Consider the following 23708-nt stretch of genomic DNA (forward strand, 5'->3'; position numbering starts at 1 on the left):
TTTGGTCAGTGTTTTCTTTGAGGTCAGTGAGCTGTTTCTTTGAGGTCCATGTTTTCTTTGAGGTCAGTGAGCTGTTTCTTTGACATTAATGTTTTCTCTGAGGTCAGTGAGCTATTTCTTTGAGGTCAATGTTTTCTTTGAGGCCAGTGAGCTGTTTCTTTAAGGTCGTGTTGTCTTTGAGGTCAGTGAGCTGTTTCTTTGAGGTCAATCTTTTCTTTGAGGTCAGTGAGCTGTTTCTTTGAGGTCAATGTTTTCTTAGAGGCCAGTGAGCTGTTTCTGTGAGGTCAGTGTTTTCTTTGAGGTCAGTGAGCTGTTTCTTTGTGGTCAGTGAGCTGTTTCTTTGTGGTCAGTGAGCTGTTTCTTTGTGGTCTGTTTCTTTGAGGTCAGTGAGCTGTTTCTTTGAGGTCAGTGAGCTGTTTCTTTGAGGTCAGTTTTTTTAGGTCTGTGAGCTGTTTCTTTGAGGTCAGTTTTTTTTCTTTGAGGTCAATGAGCTGTTTCTTTGAGGTCAGTGAGCTGTTTCTTTGAGGTCAATGTTTTTCTTTGAGGTAAGTTAACTGTTTCTTTGAGGTCAGTGAGCTGTTTCTTTGAGGTCAGTGAGCTGTTTCTTTAAGGTCAGTGTTTTCTTTGAGGCCAGTGAGCAGTTTCTTTCAGGTCAGTGTTTTCTTTGAGGTCAGTGAGCTGTTTCTTTGAGGTCAGTGTTTTCTTTGTGGTCAGTGAGCTGTTTATTTGATGTCAATGTTTCTTTGAGGTCAGTGAGCTGTGTCTTTGACGTCAATGTTTTCTTTGAGGCCAGTGAGCTGTTTCTTTGATGTCAATGTTTTCTTTGAGGTATGTGAGCTGTTTCTTTTAGGTCAATGTTTTCTTTTTAGGCCAGTAAGCTGTTTCTTTGAGGTCAGTGTTTTCTTTGAAGTCAGTTAACTGTTTCTTTGAGGTCAGTGAGCTGTTTCTTTGAGGTCAGTGAGCTGTTTTTTTAGGTCAGTGTTTTCTTTGAAGCCAGTGAGCTGTTTCTTTAAGGTCAGTGTTTTCTTTGAGGTCAGTGAGCTGTTTCTTCAAGGTCAGTGTTTTCTTTGAGGTCAGTGAGCTGTTTCTTTGAGGTCAATGTTTCTTTGAGGTCAGTGAGCTGTTTCTTTGAGGTCAATGTTTTCTTTGAGGCCAGAGAGCTGTTTCTTTGATGTCAATGTTTTCTTGAGGTCAGTGAGCTGTTTCTTTTAGGTCAATGTTTTCTTTGAGGCCAGTGAGCTGTTTCTTTGAGGTCGTGTTTTCTCTGAGGTCAGTTTTTTTCTTTGAGGTCAGTGAGATTTTTCTATGAGGCCAGTGAGCTGTTTCTTTAAAGTCAGTGCCCTTTTTATATCAGGTCAATGAGCAATATCTTTGAAATAATAGACATTTTTCTGTAAGGTCAGTGAGCTATTTTTTAGAGGTCAGTGAGCTGTTTCTTTGAGGTCAGTTTTTTTTTAGGTCAGTGAGCTGTTTCTTTGAGGTCAGTTTTTTTCTTTTAGGTCAGTGAGCTGTTTCTTTGAGGTCAGTGAGCTGTTTCTTTGAGGTCAATGTTTTTTTTTAGATCATTGAGCTGTTTCTTTGAGGTCAGTGTTTTCTTTGTGCCCAGTGAGCTGTTTCTTTGAGGTCAGTGTTTTCTTTGAGGTCAGTTAACTGTTCCTTTGAGGTCAGTGAGCTGTTTCTTTGAGGTCAGTGAGCTGTTTCTTTGAGGTCAGTGTTTTCTTTGAGGCCAGTGAGCAGTTTCTTTGAGATCAGTGTTTTCTTTGAGGTAAGTGAGCTGTTTCTTTGAGGTCAGTGTTTTCTTTGAGGTCAGTGAGCTGTTTCTTTGAGGTCAATGTTTTCTTTGAGGTCAGTGAGCTGTTTCTTTGAGGTCAATGTTTTCTTTGAGGCCAGTGAGCTGTTTCTTTGATGTCAATGTTTTCTTTGAGGCCATTGAGCTGTTTCTTTGAGGTCGTGTTTTCTTTGAGGTCAGTTTTTTTCTTTGAGGTCAGTGAGATTTTTCTATGAGGCCAGTGAGCTGTTTCTTTAAAGTCAGTGCCCTTTTTATATCAGATCAATGAGCAATATCTTTGAAGTCATAGACATTTTTCTGTAAGGTCAGTGAGCTATTTTTTAGAGGTCAGTAAGCTTTTTCTTAGAGGTCTGGGAGCTTTTGCTTAAAGGTTAGTGAGCTTTTCTTTTGAGAATGGTGAGCTCTTTTTATGTTTTGTAGGAAAATTAGTTAAAGTATATTACACTTTAGGGCAAGGTGAATTCATATGTCTCGGTAAATGAGAGCAAATTGTTGTATATGTATTATATTGGTTAAAGAGTGAGTGGGGATGTGTTCCTGCCCAGGGTTGCTAACATGATAAGGCATTTACATTAATGGCCATAGGCTTAATGTACACTGAAGAAGTTAGTTAAAGGATCATCATATAAACATTTCTTTAGATGAATGACAACAGTGGAAGATCTCCACCCATAAAAAGGTGTTATTTTTCTTTGTTGTTGTTGCTTTATTTGCCAAGTTGTGGCTGCATGCAGACTTAGTGCATATTGTCATTTATGGGAATATGGGAGCATATACTGAGTTCTCGTATGAGAAAGAGGCCAACATACCCGCAGTTATCCTTGGAGAGCTGTACTTTGATCAGCTGGTCCCTGCATTCTGTCTGAGCCACCTGCCTCATCATGGTCAGGTCCTGACAAGGTTGGGCAGTGTTCACCATAGCAAGGGGAGTGAACATGTACATGTTACCTAGCAACAAGAACCGACCAAATATATTATTTAGCAAAATGTATCTTAAAAATGTAGAAATTCCCCAAAAACATATTTTTAGGAATTAAGTGTATAATAAGTAACAAAAAATGTACCAGGTGTACGTCATTTTAAGATTTGTAGTAATGCTGAATTTTAACCAGAATCCAAGATGAGCTGAAGCAAGTTCTGCATGAAATGTATGTATCTTGTTCACATTTTCTATAAAATGTTGCGCCCAACTGTTGATATGCATTTTATTAAAGTATCTCAATGAATCTGAAGTAATTAAGCATTAAATGTATTTTAATTTTACCCTTTCCCCATCAGAAGCAAAGTAAAATAGCTTTTGCAACCAGTATAAAACCAGAACAGCCTGCCAATAATTCAGGTGTAATGCTGTTTGCTGCTCATCAGCATATCAAAGGTTGGAAATGAAGCATTTAAACCTTTATTCCAGTAAAGAAGATTTTAAATTTCACTAAATTTTCTGAGGGACTACAAATGCATCGCTCAAAATTTTTATATTTTACAAACAAATAAACACATCAAAAAATTTCTTTCCAAAGGTCTAGTTTAAAACCCCTCAACTATTTCAAATATAATAGCTCACCAATGACGCATGGTTTCACAGTTTCTCGTGCCAGGTATATGGCCCCAACAGCAAGGGTCTCCAAAGTTGTTCGCATGGTGTTCCAGTGGCAGATGAGGTCCTCCTGGCTGAACAAGAATGCAACACAGTCCAGCAGTCGATTGTAGGCTCTGAAATGTGCAAGTTTTGTCATTATATGAAAATACCTTGGAAACTGATGGGTCAGAATAAACTGTCGAATCTGAATTAGGAAAAGTTAACCAAAATGTACAACTTTTACAGTCAACCCACTAGAGCTGCCGTGGTGTCGTGGATATGGTGTCCACCTATCAATTAGGAGGTCACGGGTTCAATATGTGGGAGCATTCTTTAGATCTCCCCTAACAACTCTGAGTACTGGTTCTTACAAGGCCCAAGACTCCTAGATTTATCAAATTGCGTCAATGCTAAAGAGGAGCATCAGGTCTTTTGTGCTGCTATGAGCAGCTCATCCATGTGAGGGGCCATCCACTCTTTCATATTTTCCATCCAGCTTTTCTTTAGACAGCCTTGACAAGGACCTCCCTCTATGATTCCCTAGAGCACAGTCTTGCAGAGTGAGTCGTGCCCCGTGACATGTCAAAACCAAGCCGCCTTTCATCGTTTTACCATCCCAAGGAGGGGCTTTTGTGGGCCAACAAGTGTTGCAGTCATGTTCCGGTCGTACTTATTGGTCTTGTGCTCCAGGTAGGAGATGGGGAGCATTTTTTGGAGACACCTGTGCTCAAAGACCTGCATCCTGCGTTCTGTGTCAGCGTGAAGCGTCCAGGTCTTGCAGCAGTAGATTAGGATGGAGACTACGACGGACTTGCCGAGCCTAACTGGTGGGGAAACGGATGGGGCCACTATTCCATAATCTGCTCATTTTGGCCATTTCTGCAGTTGCCATGGCGATTCTTATTCGGACCTCAGCGGTGCTGGTACTATCCTTGGATAGGATTGCCCCTTAGTACTTAAATCTAGTGACTTCTTGGAGTTTCTTGCCAATCATGATGATGTCTGCACTGGAATTGTTTGGGCTATTGATCCACTCATCTTATTGATATGGCGATATATTTTGTGTGTCAAGAGGAGATGAATATTCTGGCTGCTAGTCCGATACAATATTAATCTCCTTAATATTAGTGATAAGATGAGTGGATTTTGTATTGTAAAATCCTAGCTTAAAGTCAATATCACAATTTATAAACAGATTAAGGTATATATAAATACAAAAGTTTAATGAATGATAAAGGTCACAATGACCCAGTAGAGCAACCTGCACAGGCTGGCTGGCTTGTTAGTCTTCTGCAGGAGGTTGAGAACACCTCGACACTGGCGACTGCCGGCTCTGCCAACTATCTTATCTGTCTCTTTACATGGGTCTGCAAGGAAAAGAATGTACAGACATGAACGCTCAATATCAAACCATTCCCGCATCAGCAACAATAATGGTACCAGTTTAACCCGTTACACTTAGCTAGGAGACAAGTGCAAATTTAACCCTTTACCACTTAGAACATATTTTCAAGCATTTGTAGTCCTCAGAAATTTATCTTTAATTAAAGACCTTTTTCAGTAGATTCAAGTTTTTAAGGCTTCATTTCCAACCCTTAGAGACTGATAAACAGCAAACAGCATAAAACCTGAACAGACTGCGAGTTACTTGCAGGCTGTTCTGGTTTTATGCTGTTTGCACATAGCCATTTTCACTATGTTTCTGAGTGGAAAAGAGTTAAATAACGGTTCCAGCTCAAGTAAATTGTTATGTTATAAGGATATCAATTATGTTTTTGAGTTTTATGTTTTAAAAGTCTATTTAATACACTAACATGCATATGCAAGGACAACTTGTTGGAAAATCCATATTTTTGGCTTTGATAAAAAATAAAATTGGACATTATGCATTAGACCAGGGACAACAAAAGCACAGCAGTCCATTTTGTATTGTTGTGGTTAGAGAATGTAAAATAATGTCCATTAAATGACTCCACAACCCGACAGAGGCATGTTCAAACTGCTTCGTTATTTATGGTTAGTATTTCATGGTTTTAAAGTCCTCATTCAGTATATTCTGTATAAATATGAGAGGAAATATAAATAAAGTAGATAGAACATTATAAAGGTATGCTGTCTTTTTTTTTTCTTCATCTTAAACAGTGAACTACATTTGATTTTTATCCTAACAACAAAGGTAATCTTTTAGCAGGAATGGCAATGGAGCCTTGATCTGGGTAAATGGGGCTTAATGCATGAGCGCGTACAGTGCTTTTATGGAATGGTTTGTTTAAGCAAGGCTCTTCTAAATGAAATTCCAGTGTAGATGGATAGTGCCATCCCTGATTAGCCTTAACACATACGTATTAAGGCCTGTTTTCCCAACACACACGTATTAAGGCCTGTTTTACCAACACACACATATTAAGTCCTGTTTTCCCAACACACATGTATTAATATTAAGGCCTGTTTTCCCAACACACACATATTAAGGCCTGTTTTACCAACACACACACATATTAAGTCCTGTTTTCCCAACACACACATATAAAGGCCTGTTTTCCCAACACACACATATATTAAGGCCTGTTTTCCCAACACACACATATTAAGGCCTGTTTTACCAACACACACACATATTAAGTCCTGTTTTCCCAACACACACATATAAAGGCCTGTTTTACCAACACACACATATTAAGGCCTGTTTTACCAACACACACATATTAAGGCCTGTTTCCCAACACACACATATTAAGGCCTGTTTTCCCAACAAACACGTATTAAGGCCTGTGTTCCCAACAAACACGTATTAAGGCCTGTGTTCCCAGAGAGTGGCACAATTGAATCTTGAGAGTATTTACCCTGTTCAATTATGATATCAGTTGGATCCACAGCTGCAGGATTTTTCAGTTTCTCCGACTTCTCTAACCTCTTGGGAAGCTCTCTGTTTACAACTTGCAGCAGGTCTTTGATGGCTTCAGCTTTCACAGCAGATTCCTAAATAACAACCATAAGTTATAATTACTGTGGCATAGTGGATAGGGTGTTCGTCTCGTGACTAAATAGTCACAGGTTTGATCCCCCACTTTTGAAGGGTCCTTGCGATCTCCCCAAAAGACACTATAAGTAATGTATCTATCCAGGAAACTGACTTGAGAGCGTTTCATTTAACCTAATGCTTAACATGGGATTGAGCTAAAACAAGAAAATTCGTTGAATTGATAACTCCTGCCAAATTAAAAACATTGTGTCAGACGGACGGACGGTCTGGCAAAAAGCCAGCTGGACTGACAGATAGACAGACTGACAGAACAATTCCAAAACTATATCTCTATGCAGTAAGCAACGGATAATAAATAGGTTTAAACTAAAATAAAACACAACAAGAGAACCTTTGCTATCAAAATACAGGAATGCGAATCTTCCTCCCTTTTAGTCAGACAAACTTTGTATGGGGCTTTGAATTATAATGCAATTTCTGACAGTTTCTTGCGCAGGAACAACTGATCCATAAATGTCAATATTGCTGTCAAGTTATTTTCAAAATTCTTCAATGAATGATCAAGTCTAAAGAGCATCCAAACCATTTTTCATCAAAGAAGTCCTTTAATTTAATTTTTGACCTCACCCAACCCAAATAGTTATTCTTTTAGGTAATTAATACAAACACTAAAGACACAAAAATGAGGAAATGACAGTCCAAATATGATCTATTAGATGATTGCCTGTATGAATGCATCAGCTGGTAGCATGGAATTTCCTTCTAAATCAAGACTTACATACCCAGGATAATCAAATAAATTAGGCCAGGAAAATCATACCCTATCAAAACTACTCTGTTTTACCTGCTATACAAAACAAGAAATGTGTTTGTCAGAAACACTATGTCCCCTTCTGCGACGCTTTGATTTAGTTTTTTTTACCTTTGACCTTGAAGGATGACCTTGACCTTGACCTTTTACCACTCAAAATGTGCAGCTCCATGAGATACACATGCATGCCATTTATGAAGTTGCTATCTTCAATATAGCAAAAGTTATTGCAAAATATTAAAGTTGGCGCAAACCAACAGATCAACCAACCAACAGACAGGGCAAAAACAATATGTCCCCCACTATAGTGGTGGGGGACATAAATATCAAACCATGCACGCACAAGGGCAAATCTAAAAGCTCATCTCTGAAGTAGGATGGCATAAAAATCATTAATGCCTTCACAGAACAAATATATTAACCTTCTTCTGTGAAAGGGGGGTATAATGCATGTGTGAAAGTGTCGTCCCAGATAAGCCTGTGCAGTCTGCACAGGCTAATCAGGATAGACACTTTCCGCCTTAACAAGATTTTTGCTTAGAAGAGACTTTCTTTGAATTAAAAATATCATTTAAGTGGAAAGTATTAACCCTCATTAGCAAATGTGCACTGCACAGGCTAATTTGGGACCACACTTTATTAAACTGTCTTTTCACAGAGCGAGGCGCATATTAATTAATCCAGGGGTTGTATTCCAGAAACATCTTAAGTCAGTTCTTAAATATTTTCACTTAAGTTCAAAATTACAATGTTTTGTCTTTCTTAACTAAAAAAAGACATGCATATTTTTTTGTATTCCTCAAATAACCTTGACATAATGATGTTATTTTGATGTAATTTTCAATGCCGAAACTATTGCAGCATGAAATGAAACACATAAGAAAAATTCCCAATTTACGGATAAAAATAAAAATTAACTTAGGATGCTTCTGGAATACCACCCCAGGAGGAGCAATCTACTTGTTTAGTTAGGAAAACATAACACATTAAAACAGGAAACTCTAATTTACACTTAGCTAGGAGACAAATTCAAAGTAAAGACAGGAAAGTCATACTTATTTCGCCAGTAAAACCTTACCTGTTTAGCCAGTTCATCGGTGGTATCAGGAGGTGTGTCATCTCCACCACTCACTTGTAAAACAAGCTCAGTCTTCTTGAACTTGAGTTTGAACTCCACCTTTGAGCTGCCAGGGCTGTAGAGGACAACACAGATAACTATCAATAATGACAACTGATTACAATCTTGTTTTTTTCCTCTTTTCAATATGTTTTGGATTAACAAAAGAATACTAATGCGCTGAGGGCTGGTAAATATACAAGAAGTGCAGTTCATTTTTAGAGTAACAAAAAATATTTTTTATTTTTTACAATGTATAAATATGTAGAGAAAAACCACCAAATAAATGCAATCCACAGTTCTTTTGTAATTGTATTTACATGAACATTTTACACACACAAAAGTGTGTAATTTAAGATTGTCCCTCAATTTTCATGATCACTTAATAAATGAGAACAATTTAATTGAGGGCATGATATACCAAACGTCCCTGTTTTGAACAAATATGCATTCCACAAGACTTCAAAAAAGTCTTGTTCAATAAAATGTGTGGTAAACTGCTAATAAAAAAAACAATGTCAAGGGCAGCATGTGACTATGACAAAATATAAGACTAACAGAGATAAATGAATATACATGTACATATATATTATATAGTGTTCTTTTCTCTTTTTTGTATCTCTAAATAAAATAAATATGTTTAAATGCAAAAAATAATAATCTAACTATAAAATTATAGCAACTACATATTTGATTCTAAACAATAAATGCAACTAAATATTTTGGTCTTAAACATAGAAGGTGTGAAAACTATTGCAATGAGTTATTTTAACTATTGGTGGATTGGTTGGTCTGGGAAAGGTTGCGTTTTTGATGCTTTTTAAACTGTACAAAAAGACATGGATTCATGAAAAATGGTAGACTTTTAAAGGGGCCTTTTCACAGATTTTGGCATGTTTTGAAGTTTGTCATTAAATGCTTTATATTGATAAATGTAAATATTAAATTTAAAAGCTCCAGTAAAAAATCAAAAATATACTTTAAAAAAGGAAAAAAATAGCCCGCAGCAGGGCTTGAACCAGTGACCCCCAGAATCCTGAAGTAAAAACACATTAGCCAACTGAGCTATCCTGCCAAGCAAACATAAGAAGCGTATTTTATACGTTATATAAGCAATCTTCGTAGTTTCACGAATTTAAACAACAACAACAGAACTCTCCAAATTATTCAATTGTTTCGCGTTGCAATGCTTTATAATGTTTAGGTTTTTAAATCGTCAAAAGATGCATATAATGGCTTTTGTTCAGTAACACTGTTTCCTCACAAATATCATAACTAAATGGAAAATTTGCGAATCTGAAACAACTTTTTTCAATTTTGTCAATTTACCAAACCGTGAAAAGATCCCTTTAACAAGCCCAATAAAATGTTTACATACAAACCAAATTAATTTATGATGCTCAAAACCAGACCAAACTGGACTAATGTTTGTTGTATGAAAGGTTTGTACATTATGGTATGAATTTTAGAAACTAAATGTACACAAGTCTACACTAAATGTTGTATGTTATAGTTGACTTAAAAGCATGTTTTATGTTCATGGTTCATGTAGGCTATATAGGTTGAATGATTGTTTGAGAAGCAGGTATTACCTTCCAGTCAAATATTCTGGGCTATAAACAATAAACCAATAAACTTCATATAACAATATTGATTGGTAAGAGAAATATAATTATGTCATAATGCTTCCCCCTCCAGGAGCATTCTTTATATCTTCAACTAAGACTGTGAATGTTAACTGAAAACGGACACAAGAGCTGCATTTAACCCTATCAGTGCTGGAACTGAATTTTGAAGGCCTTTGCAAACAGTTTGGATCCAGATGAGACGCCACAGAACATGGCGTCTCATCAGGATCCAAACTGTTTGCTTTTCTGATAGTATTCTTTGGAAAAAAAAGAAGAAAATGCTTATTTTAGAAATTCAGCAGACGACAAATTTCCCAGCATGCAAAGGGTTAAATGAGCCTTAGGATTTGGATGCAATCAAGATTAATTTCAAACTAATCAAACCAAGTACACCTGACACCAAGAAATTCTTTTTTGAAAAAAAAGATTTGAGAATTAAGTCTTATATTAACCTCTGTCCTTAAATTGTGATCTTAAACTTTGACCATGCTTACTGGTTTTTTCTAGCCCTTGCTATATGTCACTATACTTATAACTTGGGAGATTTTATTCACAGCTTGATTACCTGCCACTGAAATCACTGTGCTTTTCATAATATTTGCAAATCCATCACTGTTTTTTGTGGAAAAGGGCTAAGTGTTGACCTTCTACGTGCCATTGAACTTAGGGACCACATCCGTTTCAGTGACATATCATTCAACAGTGCTTACATCAACCTACTTATTTATAATTCCATTCATGCTGGACAAAGAAATTCGCCAGACAAATTGTTTGGTTAAGATTTTTTGTATTTAATCTGTATCTTGTAAAGTGAACATGACCTTGGACCTAGGGGTCTGTTTTTAACATGACACTCCATTCCATCACTTCACCCAAAGAATTTGAAAATCCATCAAGGCTAGACACATTTAGGTCAAGAAAAGGGTTTATAACTAACATTTAAAATTGGACCTTAAACACTGACCTTGACCTATTGGACTAGAGACATTGACATTGAGGCCAGATTTTTGCATCTGCCACTCTGTCACTCTGTGTTCCACTGTTTTTCACTTTTGTTTGGTTGTTTGAAAATCAGTCTTAACCTTTTACCACTTAGAAATGTATGTTGACGCATTTGTAGTCCCTTGGAAAGTTACATTTAATTAAAGACATTTCTTACTAGATTCAAGTTTTAAAGGCTTCATTTCCAACCCTTAGAAACTGATGAGCAGCAAATAGCATAAAACCTGAACAGACTGCGAGTCACTCGCAGGCTGTTCTGGTTATATGCTGTTTGCACATAACCATTTTCACTTTGCCTCTGAGTGGGAAGGGGTTAAATATGCTCCAGGCAAAATCTGGTCCAATTGTATACCTGCACATTCATGAGTTACCGAAATACTACCATTAATAAAAAAGTAAATGCCTATACTCACAGAATTCCTGTGACCTCGACCGACTCAAAGGCTGTGTTATTCGAGAATGATGAAGTCATCTGTGAATTATACAATTAAATAGGTAAAATTTTAAGTGTATTTTTAATGGTAAAATCAAACTACATTATTTTCATTCATTTATATGATAATCACCAGGATTTATTTCAAACTAAGATTTTTAGTGATGAAGACAAGCAATAATAATCAGTAACTTGAGGCATATTCAAGCTTCAGAAAACTACTCAATAGTATGGACTTTCACATAACTAATCAATAAAATGCATGTGTAGGTGAGTTTGCTATAGTCACCATGGAGACAGACTGATTACTTACAGCAGATTCAAACTTATTGATATATTGCATTTGTAGGTGAGTTTGCTAAAGTCACCATGGAGACAGACTGATTACTTACAGCAGATTCAAACTCATTGACATAATGCATTTGTAGTGAGTTTGCTATAGTCACCATCATCCATGGAGACAAACTGATCACTTACAACATATTCATACATGTTGATATAATGCATTTGTAGGTGAGTTTGCTATAGTCACATTGGAGACAGACTGATCACTTACAACATATTCATACTCATTGATATAATGCATTTGTAGGTGAGTTTGCTATAGTCACATTGGAGACAGACTGATCACTTACAACATATTCATACTCATTGATATAAGTCATTTGTAGGTGAGTTTGCTATAGTCACTAAGGAGACAGACTGATCACCTACCGCAGATTCAAACTCATTAGCTGCCTCTATAAACTCCTGTGAGCTGGTGTTGCTGTATGCCGCCCTGTACGGCTGGTCAAACACAACCTCTCCATCCAGGCCTAGCACAAGAACAAGAACAGGGGATGTTATATGATTGATCGCGTTCTGTGACAGCTGGGCTTAATGCATGTGCATAAAGTGTCATCCCAGATAAGCATTTGCAGTCTGCACAGATTCATTAGGGATGGCACTTAATCCACTTCAGACTTAAAAGTGTCGTCCCTGATAAGCCTGTGTGAACTGAAAATGTATTAAGCCCAGTTTTCCAAAGAGTGTAACACTTGAGCTTGCTACTGTAGTGATGTTTACCCCCAACCAGCCCTCCTTAACACTTGAGATTGCTACTGGAGTGATGTTTACCCCCAACCAGCCCTCCTGCCTAGCATGTAACACTTGAGCTTGCTACTGGAGTGATGTTTACCCCCAACCAGCCCTCCTTAACACTTGAGATTGCTACTGGAGTGATGTTTACCCCCAACCAGCCCTCCTGCCTAGCATGTAACACTTGAGCTTGCTACTGGAGTGATGTTTACTCCCAACTAGCCCTCCTGCCTAGCATGTAACACTTGAGCTTGCTACTGGAGTGATGTCTACCCCCAACCAGCCCTCCTGCCTAGCATGTAACACTTGAGCTTGCTACTGGAGTGATGTTTACCCCCAACCAGCCCTCCTGCCTAGCATGTAACACTTGAGCTTGCTACTGGAGTGATGTTTACCCCCAACTAGCCCTCCTGCCGAGCATGTAACACTTAAGCTTGCTACTGGAGTGATGTTTACCCCCAACCAGCCCTCCTGCCTAGCATGTAACACTTCAGCTTGCTACTGGAGTGATGTTTACCCCCAACCCGCCCTTCTGCCTACCCACCTACTGCAATTGCATGTTGTTATGGGTAGAAATATTTCAGATTCATGTTACAAGAGTTCTACATTGAAAAATGTACATTACTTCAGAAAAAATTATGTAAGAAAATCAAAACTGCACATGCCCAACTTCACACATGTCAAAACAAAGTTTGAATGTTGTCCTTTGAAAAGAAAGCAGAACAGCGAACAACTTTGTGTCTGAAAACTAACAGACAGACAGACAATAGTGAATCAAATATACTAGTCTACCACATTACAGATTGGAATTTATACAGCTCTAAAAACAAAACAACAAATTTAAAAATCCCATCTTACATTCCCCAATATTCACACTAGAATTTTAAATCCTGTACTTACCAACAACTACCTCCTCATCCGGGGCCTGTGTCACAGGTAGAGGCGTTGTCGTAGGAACTGAAAACATACAGCAAAGTAAAGGTTAGGCAATTGTTAGGTTAAGTACAAAAGTTGCCAGACATTTTTTTCAATCAAATTTTGTAGAATTTTACTTCTAATGGACATTATTGGTCTTTTTTTTGTAATATAAACGATTTTCATACAGAAAATACTGCAACAAACATAACAATAATACATATATCATAAAATAGAGTACTGTTATCTGATGGTTTTAGCAAGCAAATTAACAACAACAACAATGCTTTCAATTCAGGGTTTAATGAATTGTTTGTTCAGGGAACTACACCTTCTAAAATCAGATATAAGCCCCCCTCCAGGAAAACAGGGCTTCCTGCATGTGTGTAGAGTGTAATCCCAGGTTAGCCTTTGCAGTCTGCACAGGCTAAGCATGGTCGATACTTTTTGCTTAAATAGGATTTTTGTTTAGAGGAGACTTCCTTTAGAAGAAATATTCTTTATGTAAATGTGTGTTTAACCCTTTCAGTGCGGGAACCGAATTTTGAAGGCCTTTGCAAACAGTTTGGATCCAGATGAGATGCCACAGAACGTGGCGTCTCATCAGGATCCAAACTGTTTGCTATTCTGATAGTATTCTTTGAAAAAAAATCGAAGAAAATGCTAATTTTAGAAATTTTCAGCAGACGACATTTAAGCAGATGACAAATTTCCCAGCATGCAAAGGGTTAAAGGAGGTCTCTTCACCACAGAAATCAAGTGAAGGCAAAAAGCGTCATCACTTCTCGGCCTGAGAAGACAGCACACGCTATTCTGGTACAATCACGTTACCCACATGCATTAAGCCCTGTTTTCCCAGAGCCCAACTCATATATTGGGCTGCACCATGTAAATAGCATTGAAATAAGTTACTTTCTATGACCATGAGTGAACATGACATTGATATCAAAACCAACACATTTGCTGTTTATTTCATGCCTTTCAAACTTTTGTAAAAATGTTGACTGGTTCATCTGGATAATTTTTCACAACCTCATTTCAGTTTACCATTGTTATGTTAATAGTTATGTTGAATGCTTTTTTAATTATTTGAAAATAACCAATTTTTAATGGACCATAATTTCTCATGTTCCACACAGCAAAGCATCAATTACACCATAATTCTATACTCACTGAAATCACAAGTTGAAGCGCCGTAGGCAAACCCCTCAGGGCAGACGCAGGTGTTGGTGACAGTAGAACACACAAACATTGCCATACACTGGTTGGTGATTGTAGAGTCACAGGCCATTCCATATGCTAGACCTGTATGGAGAAATAGTAATGAGGGTTACATCCAATTTGCTTGGAAATGGGGAAGAATATTTGATGAAAAGTTTTTAAATCCAAATTGAAAAAAGTGGAAAATAATTATTTCATCAAAGCTGAACATAATCAAGTGTGACTGATCTTTTTAAATATTACCATTCAATGGTGATAATGGTGAAAAGCATGAAATACTTAAAAATGTTGATGAATTAAAAATTTAAGAAATTATCAATTAGGTACATGAAAGAAAATAAATAAAACATCACTGAAGAGATTTCTTTACTTGAATTCATTAATGCATGAGTATTTAACCTTTTCTCACTTAGAAGCAAAGTGAAAATGGCTATGTGCAAACAGCATAAAAGCGGATCAGCCTGCGAATTACTCGCAGTCAGTTCAGGTTTTATGATGTTTGTTGCTCATCAGTATCTTAGGGTTGGAAATGAAGCCTTAAAAACCTGAATCAAGTAAGAAAGGTCTTATATTAAATGTAACTTTCTAGGGGACAACAAATGTGTCCAAAACATATCTAAGTGGTAAAGGTATAAATATACTGAAAATGTTAAGTCACCCCTAATTGAACAACAGGGGATATCAAAATGATTTTACCATAAAACTTTCATAATACTGTGCAATATATGAGCATAACATCTATTAAATGGAGGTCAAAATTCAAATTACAAATATATATTAAATATGGATAATATTACATTTTATCATCCACCTGATACAAATATGCCTCATATAAAAAAATTTAGTTGTAAGCATTCACATTAGTCAATATTTAAAGGTATGTCATATTACTCGGAATCAACTATAAAGTCATCATTTTGTGGTAAAAAACAATCAGATTAAACAGACACAAGATGAACAATATTTGAACAAAAAAGGGAAAAGAAACACTTATTTTACAAATGAGGTCATGATTCACACGTCAGACATTTTACAACATATTCATACCAGCAAAAAAACTAGCGTAGAAGCCATAGCACATTTTTTTTATACTAAATTGGGACATGAAGATACAATCAACAAGACTCCCTGTTATTTTAGTATAAGATTCACATGATATGTTACAAAACAATGGGACAGAAACCTGTTTTTCTCTAAATATGAAGCAAGTACTCACGGTTTTGACACTGCTGATTAGCAAGGTACTTGTTGTCAGAACAACCACATGCCCCACCAATACACTCGGCCCCAGTGATCAAACATTCAGTGCTTAGTGTGCAGTTTAAACCATTGTTTTTCCCTGAAATGAAAAAAACACACATACATGAGCCGCTCTCTGTGAAAAGGGGTTCAATGCATGTGCACAAAGTGTCGTCCCAGATTAGCCTGTGCAGTCTGCACAGGCTATTCAGGGACAGCAATTTCTGCCTAAACTGGATTTTTGCTATGAAGAGAATTTTATGTACAAAGTCGGAAAATCCTTGTTTTTAAACAAACATCAAAATTTAAACCATTAATGTTGAATAACCAACACACAAGACAACCATTCCTTGTCCTTAATAAACACTTTCCCACACAGAAGCAAAGTGAAAATGGCTTAATGCAACCAGCATAAAACAAGAACAGCCTGCAAGTAACTCATAGACTGTTCAGGTTGTGTGCTGTTTGCTGCTAATCAGTATCAAAGGGTTGAACACTTAAGCCTTTAAAACTTGAATCTATTAAGAAAAGTATGTAACTAAATTTAATTTTCTAAGGGAATGCAACCGGGTAAAAATGTAATTCCGAGTGGGTTAACCCTTTGCATGCTACGAAATTTGTCGTCTGCTAAAATGTTGTCTGCTGAATTTCTTAAATTAGCATTTTCTTTGATTTTTTTTCAAAGAATACTATCAGAATAGCAAACAGTTTGGATCCTGATGAGACGCCACGTTCTGTGGCGTCTCATCTGGATCCAAACTGTTTGCAAAGGCCTTCAAAATTCGGTAGAGCCAGCACTGAAAGAGTGTAAACCTACTTGGCAAGCAGCCAGTGGTGTCCTCATATCTGTTGGTAGGGCATGCACACAGGTTAGCAATGCACAATGCATCGCTATATCTGCACTCCACACTGGTTGTGCAAGGTTCACCGTTTGCCTTCTCTAAAAATACCGAGTAGATATATGAGTCACGCTCTGTGAAAAGGGGGTTAAATGCATGTGCAGAAAATGTCATCCCAGATTAGCCTATGCAGACTGCACAGGCTAATCAGGGACAAAACTTTCCACCTAAACTGGATTTTTAGCTAAGAAGATACTTTCTTTTAAGTCCCAGGTCATAGCAATATATATGGGCAGAATTGTAAGAAAACGTGTTTTAATTGAGGATATCACTGAAAATCCGGCTGAAATCGAATGAAAACAAACAATATAGTGATTTTTATTTTGGGGTCGAGTACGGTAAAGAACAAAAAAGACCTAATTATATTCATGATTTGACACGTGAATTCAAACCTATACAAACAAACTTGCGGATACGGGCGAATTTAGCGGAGAGAAGGAAAGAACAAATGCAAATACATCTGTTACAGACGGAAACTGAGTTGCAACGCTACGTTTTTGCTAAATCTATGTATTTATCTTCCATATGCTAATAATGTTTAGCGAAAGCTAAATATAGCTACAAGAGCACCGCATAACAAGTGCCAATGCTCGGCTGTGGGTGCAGTTTTAAATAAATAAAAGCTTGTTAGATAAAAAAAATAAAAAATTAGAGGTCACAGCAACCTTGACATTTGACCTAGTGTCCTGAAAATGGGTGTGACGTGTAAAACTCATCAAGGTGCATCTACATATGAAGTTTCAAAGTTGTAGGTGGAAGCACTTTGATTTTAGAGCCAATGTTCAAAACCTTAATAAAAAGGCAAGGTTTTAGCACGACGCCGGCGGACGACACGACAAGCTGGCTATGACAATACCTCCGGTTTTCTCCGAAAACAGCCGAGTTAATAATTTGCATAACTCGCAACGCTGCAATGATTTTTGCCTATTGCATGTATTTATGATCATTTCTATATTATTTTATCGATTCAAAACCGATTTTATCCAGGTTTTCGATGTCAACCTCGATAAAAATATATTTCAATGAATTTATGTAAAGTTTATTTCTCGCTATATGATTTATATGCAAAACAACGATCTATTCTGCAAACTGGGGCTTTAAACTAAAAATATTATAAAAGCATTAAACCACCTTTTCACAGAGTATGGTCCATATTTATAATGTTAAGAAAAATAAATCTCCAAGTCTCAGGTCAATATAACAGAAAACAGTACATATGCAGGTATAAACATAAAACATATAATATCATAGTGCACCAGTGTATAAGCAAATGAGTAAAGTTAATGAAACCATTATAATCTGTAGACAAGTTGTCCTTCACTTACACTAAAGGCAATATTATTTGTCAGACAAACATTTTCATTGGTATCATATGTCCACTCAACCACAAATCAAATGTCCAAGAAAGGTTTACGTCTGAAGTTTAATATCAAACATCTAATGAATATTACCAATTAAATTATTTAATAAAAGAGTATGAAAATGATAGGATACTCTCTGACATAACCCTCAGTTTTCATCTTGTTTTTGACACCTGCCTATAACATCTGCTTTTGAACATGATGAGCAAGTCATCGTCGTTTCCACATTGGTAATTTCATGAAGTTAAAGCTTTGATTGCCAAATTATATCATGTGATCTGTGTTTGTGGAGAACTCAAATATAATGTCCACTTGAAATATTTCTGCAAACAACTCATCCACTTTATGGCAAGTAAGATGAATCGCCCATAGAATTTGTACATAACTCCAAACACACATTTACCTAGTAAAAATGACTGAAACCATGGAAACTTGAATGTATATTTATTAATATATTTCAGGCTCAAGTACATTAAACAACAATATTAATCTGCCTGGCATGTGGAGATCCATTTCTTTGAAAAGTAACATAAATAAGCCCCAGTCTGGGACAGTTGGTTTTAACCCTTTGCATGCTGGGAAATTTGTCGTCTGCAAAAATGTCATCTGCTGAATTTCTAAAATTAGCATTTTCTTCGATTTTTTTCCAAAGAATACTATCAAAATAGCAAACAGTTTTGATCCTGATGAGACGCCACGTTTTGTGGCGTCTCATCTGGATCCAAACTGTTTGCAAAGGCCTTCAAAATCCGGTTCCAGCGCTCAAAGGGTTAATGCATGTGCGTCAAGTATTTTCCCGGATTCGCTCTGCAGTCTGTTTCAGCATAAACTGGATTTTGGCTATGAAGATACTTCCTTTGAACAACAAATACCTAAAAGCCGAAACTGTAATCCCTGATAAGCCTGTGCTGACTGCACACCTATTCATGAAACAATATTTTACCCACAAGGATTTCGCCCTGTTTACCAAAGCAGGGCTTGAAGAGTCATCAAAAGAAATGCTATGATACTATAATGAAAAGTAATAGCAAAATCAATATTAGGTTTTTTCCAAGACAGTTTTAGCACAGTTGTCCTGCGGTGCCTGGACTTCAAAATCAATTTTGCCACGGCGCTTGTGCTTGCAATTATGTTGCCGCTTGAATATTGAGAAATGATAAATAAATAATGAAAGAAAATGTTGGGGTTTTAAATATAGCTCAAAGTAAAGTTGTAGTGTAGAGTTTTATTTTGAACATGTAGAAAATATGTAACAAATTGACACATACAAGGTGAGCACACCCTAACAAACCAACCCCCTTCTGCTTTGTCTTGCAGATGTGCCTGACCAAAATCATGGGGAAATGCCTTCAATATGTATGCCTAGTTTCTTACTCTGTACGCAAGCTGGCAAGGTGTCATTCACATAAGTGGAGATCCCGCATGTACACTGCCCCTCCTGACACACAGCATTCCCATAGGAGCACTCACTGGCCTGGGAACAAGACTGGCCATTACCCAGTTCTGTAAAGAAAGAATTCATAGAGCACATCAGCAATCATGTTGCAATTGATATTCTGTAACTTGGGTCCTGGACTATTAAAATGAAGACATTACAGTGCAATATCAGATATTTTGTAGAACAGGGGAGGGGCTCATATTCAAAAAGTTTCTTAAGGAAAACACATGGACATTCCTAAAAGTATTACATTCCTGAAGTAAATCAGTAAGTAGAAGACAGTGGCTTTTAAATAAAAAGTTTGATCTGACAATTAACTTAAGAGCATCACAAGTTAAGATATCTCTTGAGAGCTCTGCGAATACTGGTCCCCGGGCTACAAAACACTTGTATGCTTAATCTCACACATTATACAAATAAAAATCGAAGCTCAAGTTCAACAAGAATTCTAACTGGTCAGTATTTGAAGTCCTGCAGCATGAATTGTACCAGCGACGTTACAATATATGCTTCTTTCTTGCTTAGCAGTACAGCTCATTAGCAGATATGTACCACTGGGCATAGTACATCTAACATAAATTGTACTGCAACAACCCAATATATGCTGAATTGTGCTTACTTTCATAGCAGTGTAGCCTATCAGCAGATACGTATCGCTGGGTAGAACATCCACACACGCCACCAATACATGCTGCATTGGATGTAGTACACTCTCCAGTCTCATTCTTGCACGAGGCACCATAGGCCAGCTCTAAAAGAAGCAATAAAGATTTCCATTACAAATAACACATCATTCATATTCAATTAGAAAACTGTTACCACAGTCTTTTTTACTGATAATTGGCATATTTAAATTAACACTTTATTCAACATACAAATTAATAAGTAGTCTGAAGACAAAACCTTTATCCAAAATGGCAACAAGTCAAACATTTTTATTGAAGAGTCATCTGTCTTGAATTTGTGCTTAAAAAAATCTTTATCTCAAACATCAATAAATGTATGCATTAAGTTTAGCAAGTAAATCAAGTTTTAAGGTTATCTGTACCTCAAAAAAATATAACATTTTCAAGATGAATTCCTGTTGGTCATCTTGATTATGATTCATTCTAAAATTATGTCATGTACAACTAGTCCTGTAGTATATTAAGTGTAAGAATTTTTATGAAATTGAACAATAACAGAAGTTCTTCAATGGAAATCTTTTGTAAGCAATGGTCACCAGTTGACCATGGTGAAGAACTCTTGGGAGATATTAAGTGTGTCAAAACTAGTGCTTCCTTTGAATACCAAGTACAGGTATTTGAATTTTCATCTATATTAAACATAAAGAAGTAGTTCATAAGACAAGAAGTGCCTACAGATACAACTGACCTAAGAAATAACCAGCATAATGACTGCAGTTTACCCACTTTTAACTCTTCATGTGAGGGGATTTGAGTACAATTTAATTAATGCTTGTTAATTCATTCTTGTGAAATACATGACAAAAATAGCTGGCAAATTGAATCAAAATCAAAATGACATATATATATATATATATATATATATATATATATAATATATAGATGTTCCAAAGCTCACTGTATAAAACATACAGTCTCATTGTGCCTTATTTAAACTAAAGTTAAGAATAATTTACGATCCATTATAGATACGGAGCTAGAGGCCCTACTTGTCTGGCAGGCTGCCAATGACGCAGAGAAGAATTGTCCCAGTGGACAGGTACACTTATATTCGGAGCATGCCGCTGTCACACACTGATCAGCAGTGTCACACGAGGACCCATACATCTTCACTGAAATTATTTCAACAAATTTTAGGGACCTGTTGTCATAAAGTCAAATATACTATTTTAAAATGAATTCATACTCTAAAAGTTATGTGCATATTAGGCAGCTGACTAGTACTGCGGACATAGAAATACATGTATACTGTACAATCTGATTTGTGGCAAGGTCTTTCTTGAATAATTGTCACTTGATCTTTAGCAAATTATAAATGCGGTTGTAGCACAAAACAAAGAAATAATAAATGGAATGGTTCTTTTGCTTTGATTAAAATGAAAGAAAATATAAAATAATGCTTGTTAGTATGCAATCTTACAATTTAATAAATGCTGTGACTACACAATATCCATATCCTTTCATGAATGATAACTGCACAAAGTATTGGGGAAAACACACTACAATTAAACAGATTAGTCTCCCTTTATAAATTCATTAAAGGGGCCTTTACACAGATTTTGGCATTTTTTAACTTATTCATTAAATGCTTTATATTGATAAATGTAAACATTGGATCGTAAAAGCTCCAGTAAAAAATCAAGAATAAAATTAAAAAAAGGAAAAGAACATTGCCCGGATCAGGTTTCGAACCAGTGACCCCTGGAGTCCTGCCAGAGTCCTGAAGTAAAAACGCTTTAACCTACTGAGCTATTCCGCCGAGAACACATTCTAAACGTATTTTATACCTTATATAAGCAATCTTCGTAGTTTCACAAAATTTAACGACAAAAACAGAACTCTCCAAATTATTCAATCGTTTCGCGTTGCAACGCTTTATAATTTTTAGGTTTTAAAATCGTCAAAAGATGCATATAATGGCTATATTAGTGCATGGTAAATGTTCAGTATTACTGTTTCCTCACAAATATCATAACCAAAACGAAAATTTGCGAATCTGAAACAACTTTTTTCAATTTTGTCAATTTACCAAAGCGTGAAAAGATCCGTTTAAAGAGTAACAATAAGCGCTTAAAACAATGATTTCAACAGACAATTTACATGCTATACATACATGTGGTACAGGTATTTCCTGACAGATTCCTGTACGTGCCAGCTGGACACTGACACAGGCTACTGAGGCAAACTGCGCCTGTCATCAGACAATGGGTCACATCACCGCATGACTGACCATTGGTCACCTCTGGAATACGAACACGAAAACATGCATTTCAGTAAAGGCCAACCATTCACTAATTTATAATAACTCATGTTTAATTATGTTAACCTAGAAGTGTGTCAGAGGAACAAAGATGCCCCTGCTATATGTCACTGGACACAGAAACAAGCGTTGTGTGACCAAGATAAAGTGAACCGTTAACCCTTTACCACACAGATAAGCTTTTTGATGGGTCTGTACTCCCTTAGAAAATCTTTTCTTAATAGATTAACATTTTAAAGGCTTCATTTTCTACCCTTAAAACTGATGAGCAGCAAACAGCATAAAATAGCATAAAACCTGAACAGACTCCGAATTACTCACAGGCTGATTTTGTTGTATGCTTGCTGCCAAGGCCATTTTCACTTTGCTTCTGGTGGGGAAAGGGAAATTAACCCTTTCAGTGCGGGAACCGAATTTTAAAGGCCTTTGCAAACAGTTTGGATCCAGATGAGACGCCACAGAACGTGGCGTCTCATTAGGATCGAAACTGTTTGCTATTCTGATAGTATTCTTTGAAAAAAATCGAAGAAAATGCTAATTTTAGAAATTCAGCAGACGACATTTAAGCAGATGACAAATTTCCCAGCATGCAAAGGGTTAAAGGAGGTCTCTTCACCACAGAAATCAAGTGAAGGCAAAAAGCGTCATCACTTCTCGGCCTGAGAAGACAGCACACGCTATTCTGGTACATCACGTTACCCACATGCATTAAGCCCTGTTTTCCCAGAGCCCAACTCATATTGGGCTGCACCATTTAAGTAGCATTGAAATTAGTTACTTTCTATGCAACACATAAAGCCTATAAATTCACAACTAAGACATTACCTTAAGATAATATTACTGGTATCTAAAAGTGATGATTTTTTTTGCCAATGCATTGTTAATAAATAGAACTGACAGTCACATAACGTCTCATATATTGGTTCATTGAGGGCATTGAACAAATTACAAGTCCGATGTGTCTTTTACTGTAAAAGCATTTTTTTTAGTCAGCATAAAATATCGTGCTTTTACAAAAAAACAACCAAGGTCACTTTTTTATTTATTTGTAATACTTGTCTGCGGTGGGGAGAGGAGAGTAACTTGGTAGACACTTGCATGAGGTGTCCCAGTTTATCACATGCCAATCAACAAGTCTTTTGTTATCAGGTAATAGTACCTGGCACTTCTAATTGTATGTCAATTGATAGCATATTTTTATGATTAGCGGTTTAGCAGGACACACTCTTCATTAATGTAATAACCCGATTGATCTAGGTTGTGAAACAGACAA

The 23708-nt window shown here is 36.7% G+C and overlaps 1 protein-coding gene across 1 annotated transcript in view; it reads right to left on the reverse strand.

Moving 5' to 3' along the window:
* Positions 1–23708, reverse strand: part of LOC127840633 (uncharacterized) — a 317893-nt gene that overhangs the window by 291593 nt on the left and 2592 nt on the right. The window contains exons 4-18 of the mRNA XM_052369044.1: positions 22289–22417; positions 21165–21287; positions 20109–20240; positions 19426–19554; positions 16609–16731; positions 15769–15891; positions 14505–14636; positions 13317–13373; positions 12054–12154; positions 11320–11378; positions 8238–8352; positions 6209–6344; positions 4627–4732; positions 3351–3499; positions 2599–2737 (exon numbers count right to left, since the gene is read on the reverse strand). Coding sequence (XP_052225004.1) covers positions 2599–2737; positions 3351–3499; positions 4627–4732; positions 6209–6344; positions 8238–8352; positions 11320–11378; positions 12054–12154; positions 13317–13373; positions 14505–14636; positions 15769–15891; positions 16609–16731; positions 19426–19554; positions 20109–20240; positions 21165–21287; positions 22289–22417 — 1753 coding nt within the window. The remainder of the gene's footprint in view (positions 1–2598; positions 2738–3350; positions 3500–4626; positions 4733–6208; positions 6345–8237; positions 8353–11319; positions 11379–12053; positions 12155–13316; positions 13374–14504; positions 14637–15768; positions 15892–16608; positions 16732–19425; positions 19555–20108; positions 20241–21164; positions 21288–22288; positions 22418–23708) is intronic.

The sequence above is a fragment of the Dreissena polymorpha genome, chromosome 8 (genome assembly GCF_020536995.1).
Source record: "Dreissena polymorpha isolate Duluth1 chromosome 8, UMN_Dpol_1.0, whole genome shotgun sequence".
NCBI lineage: Eukaryota > Metazoa > Mollusca > Bivalvia > Myida > Dreissenidae > Dreissena > Dreissena polymorpha.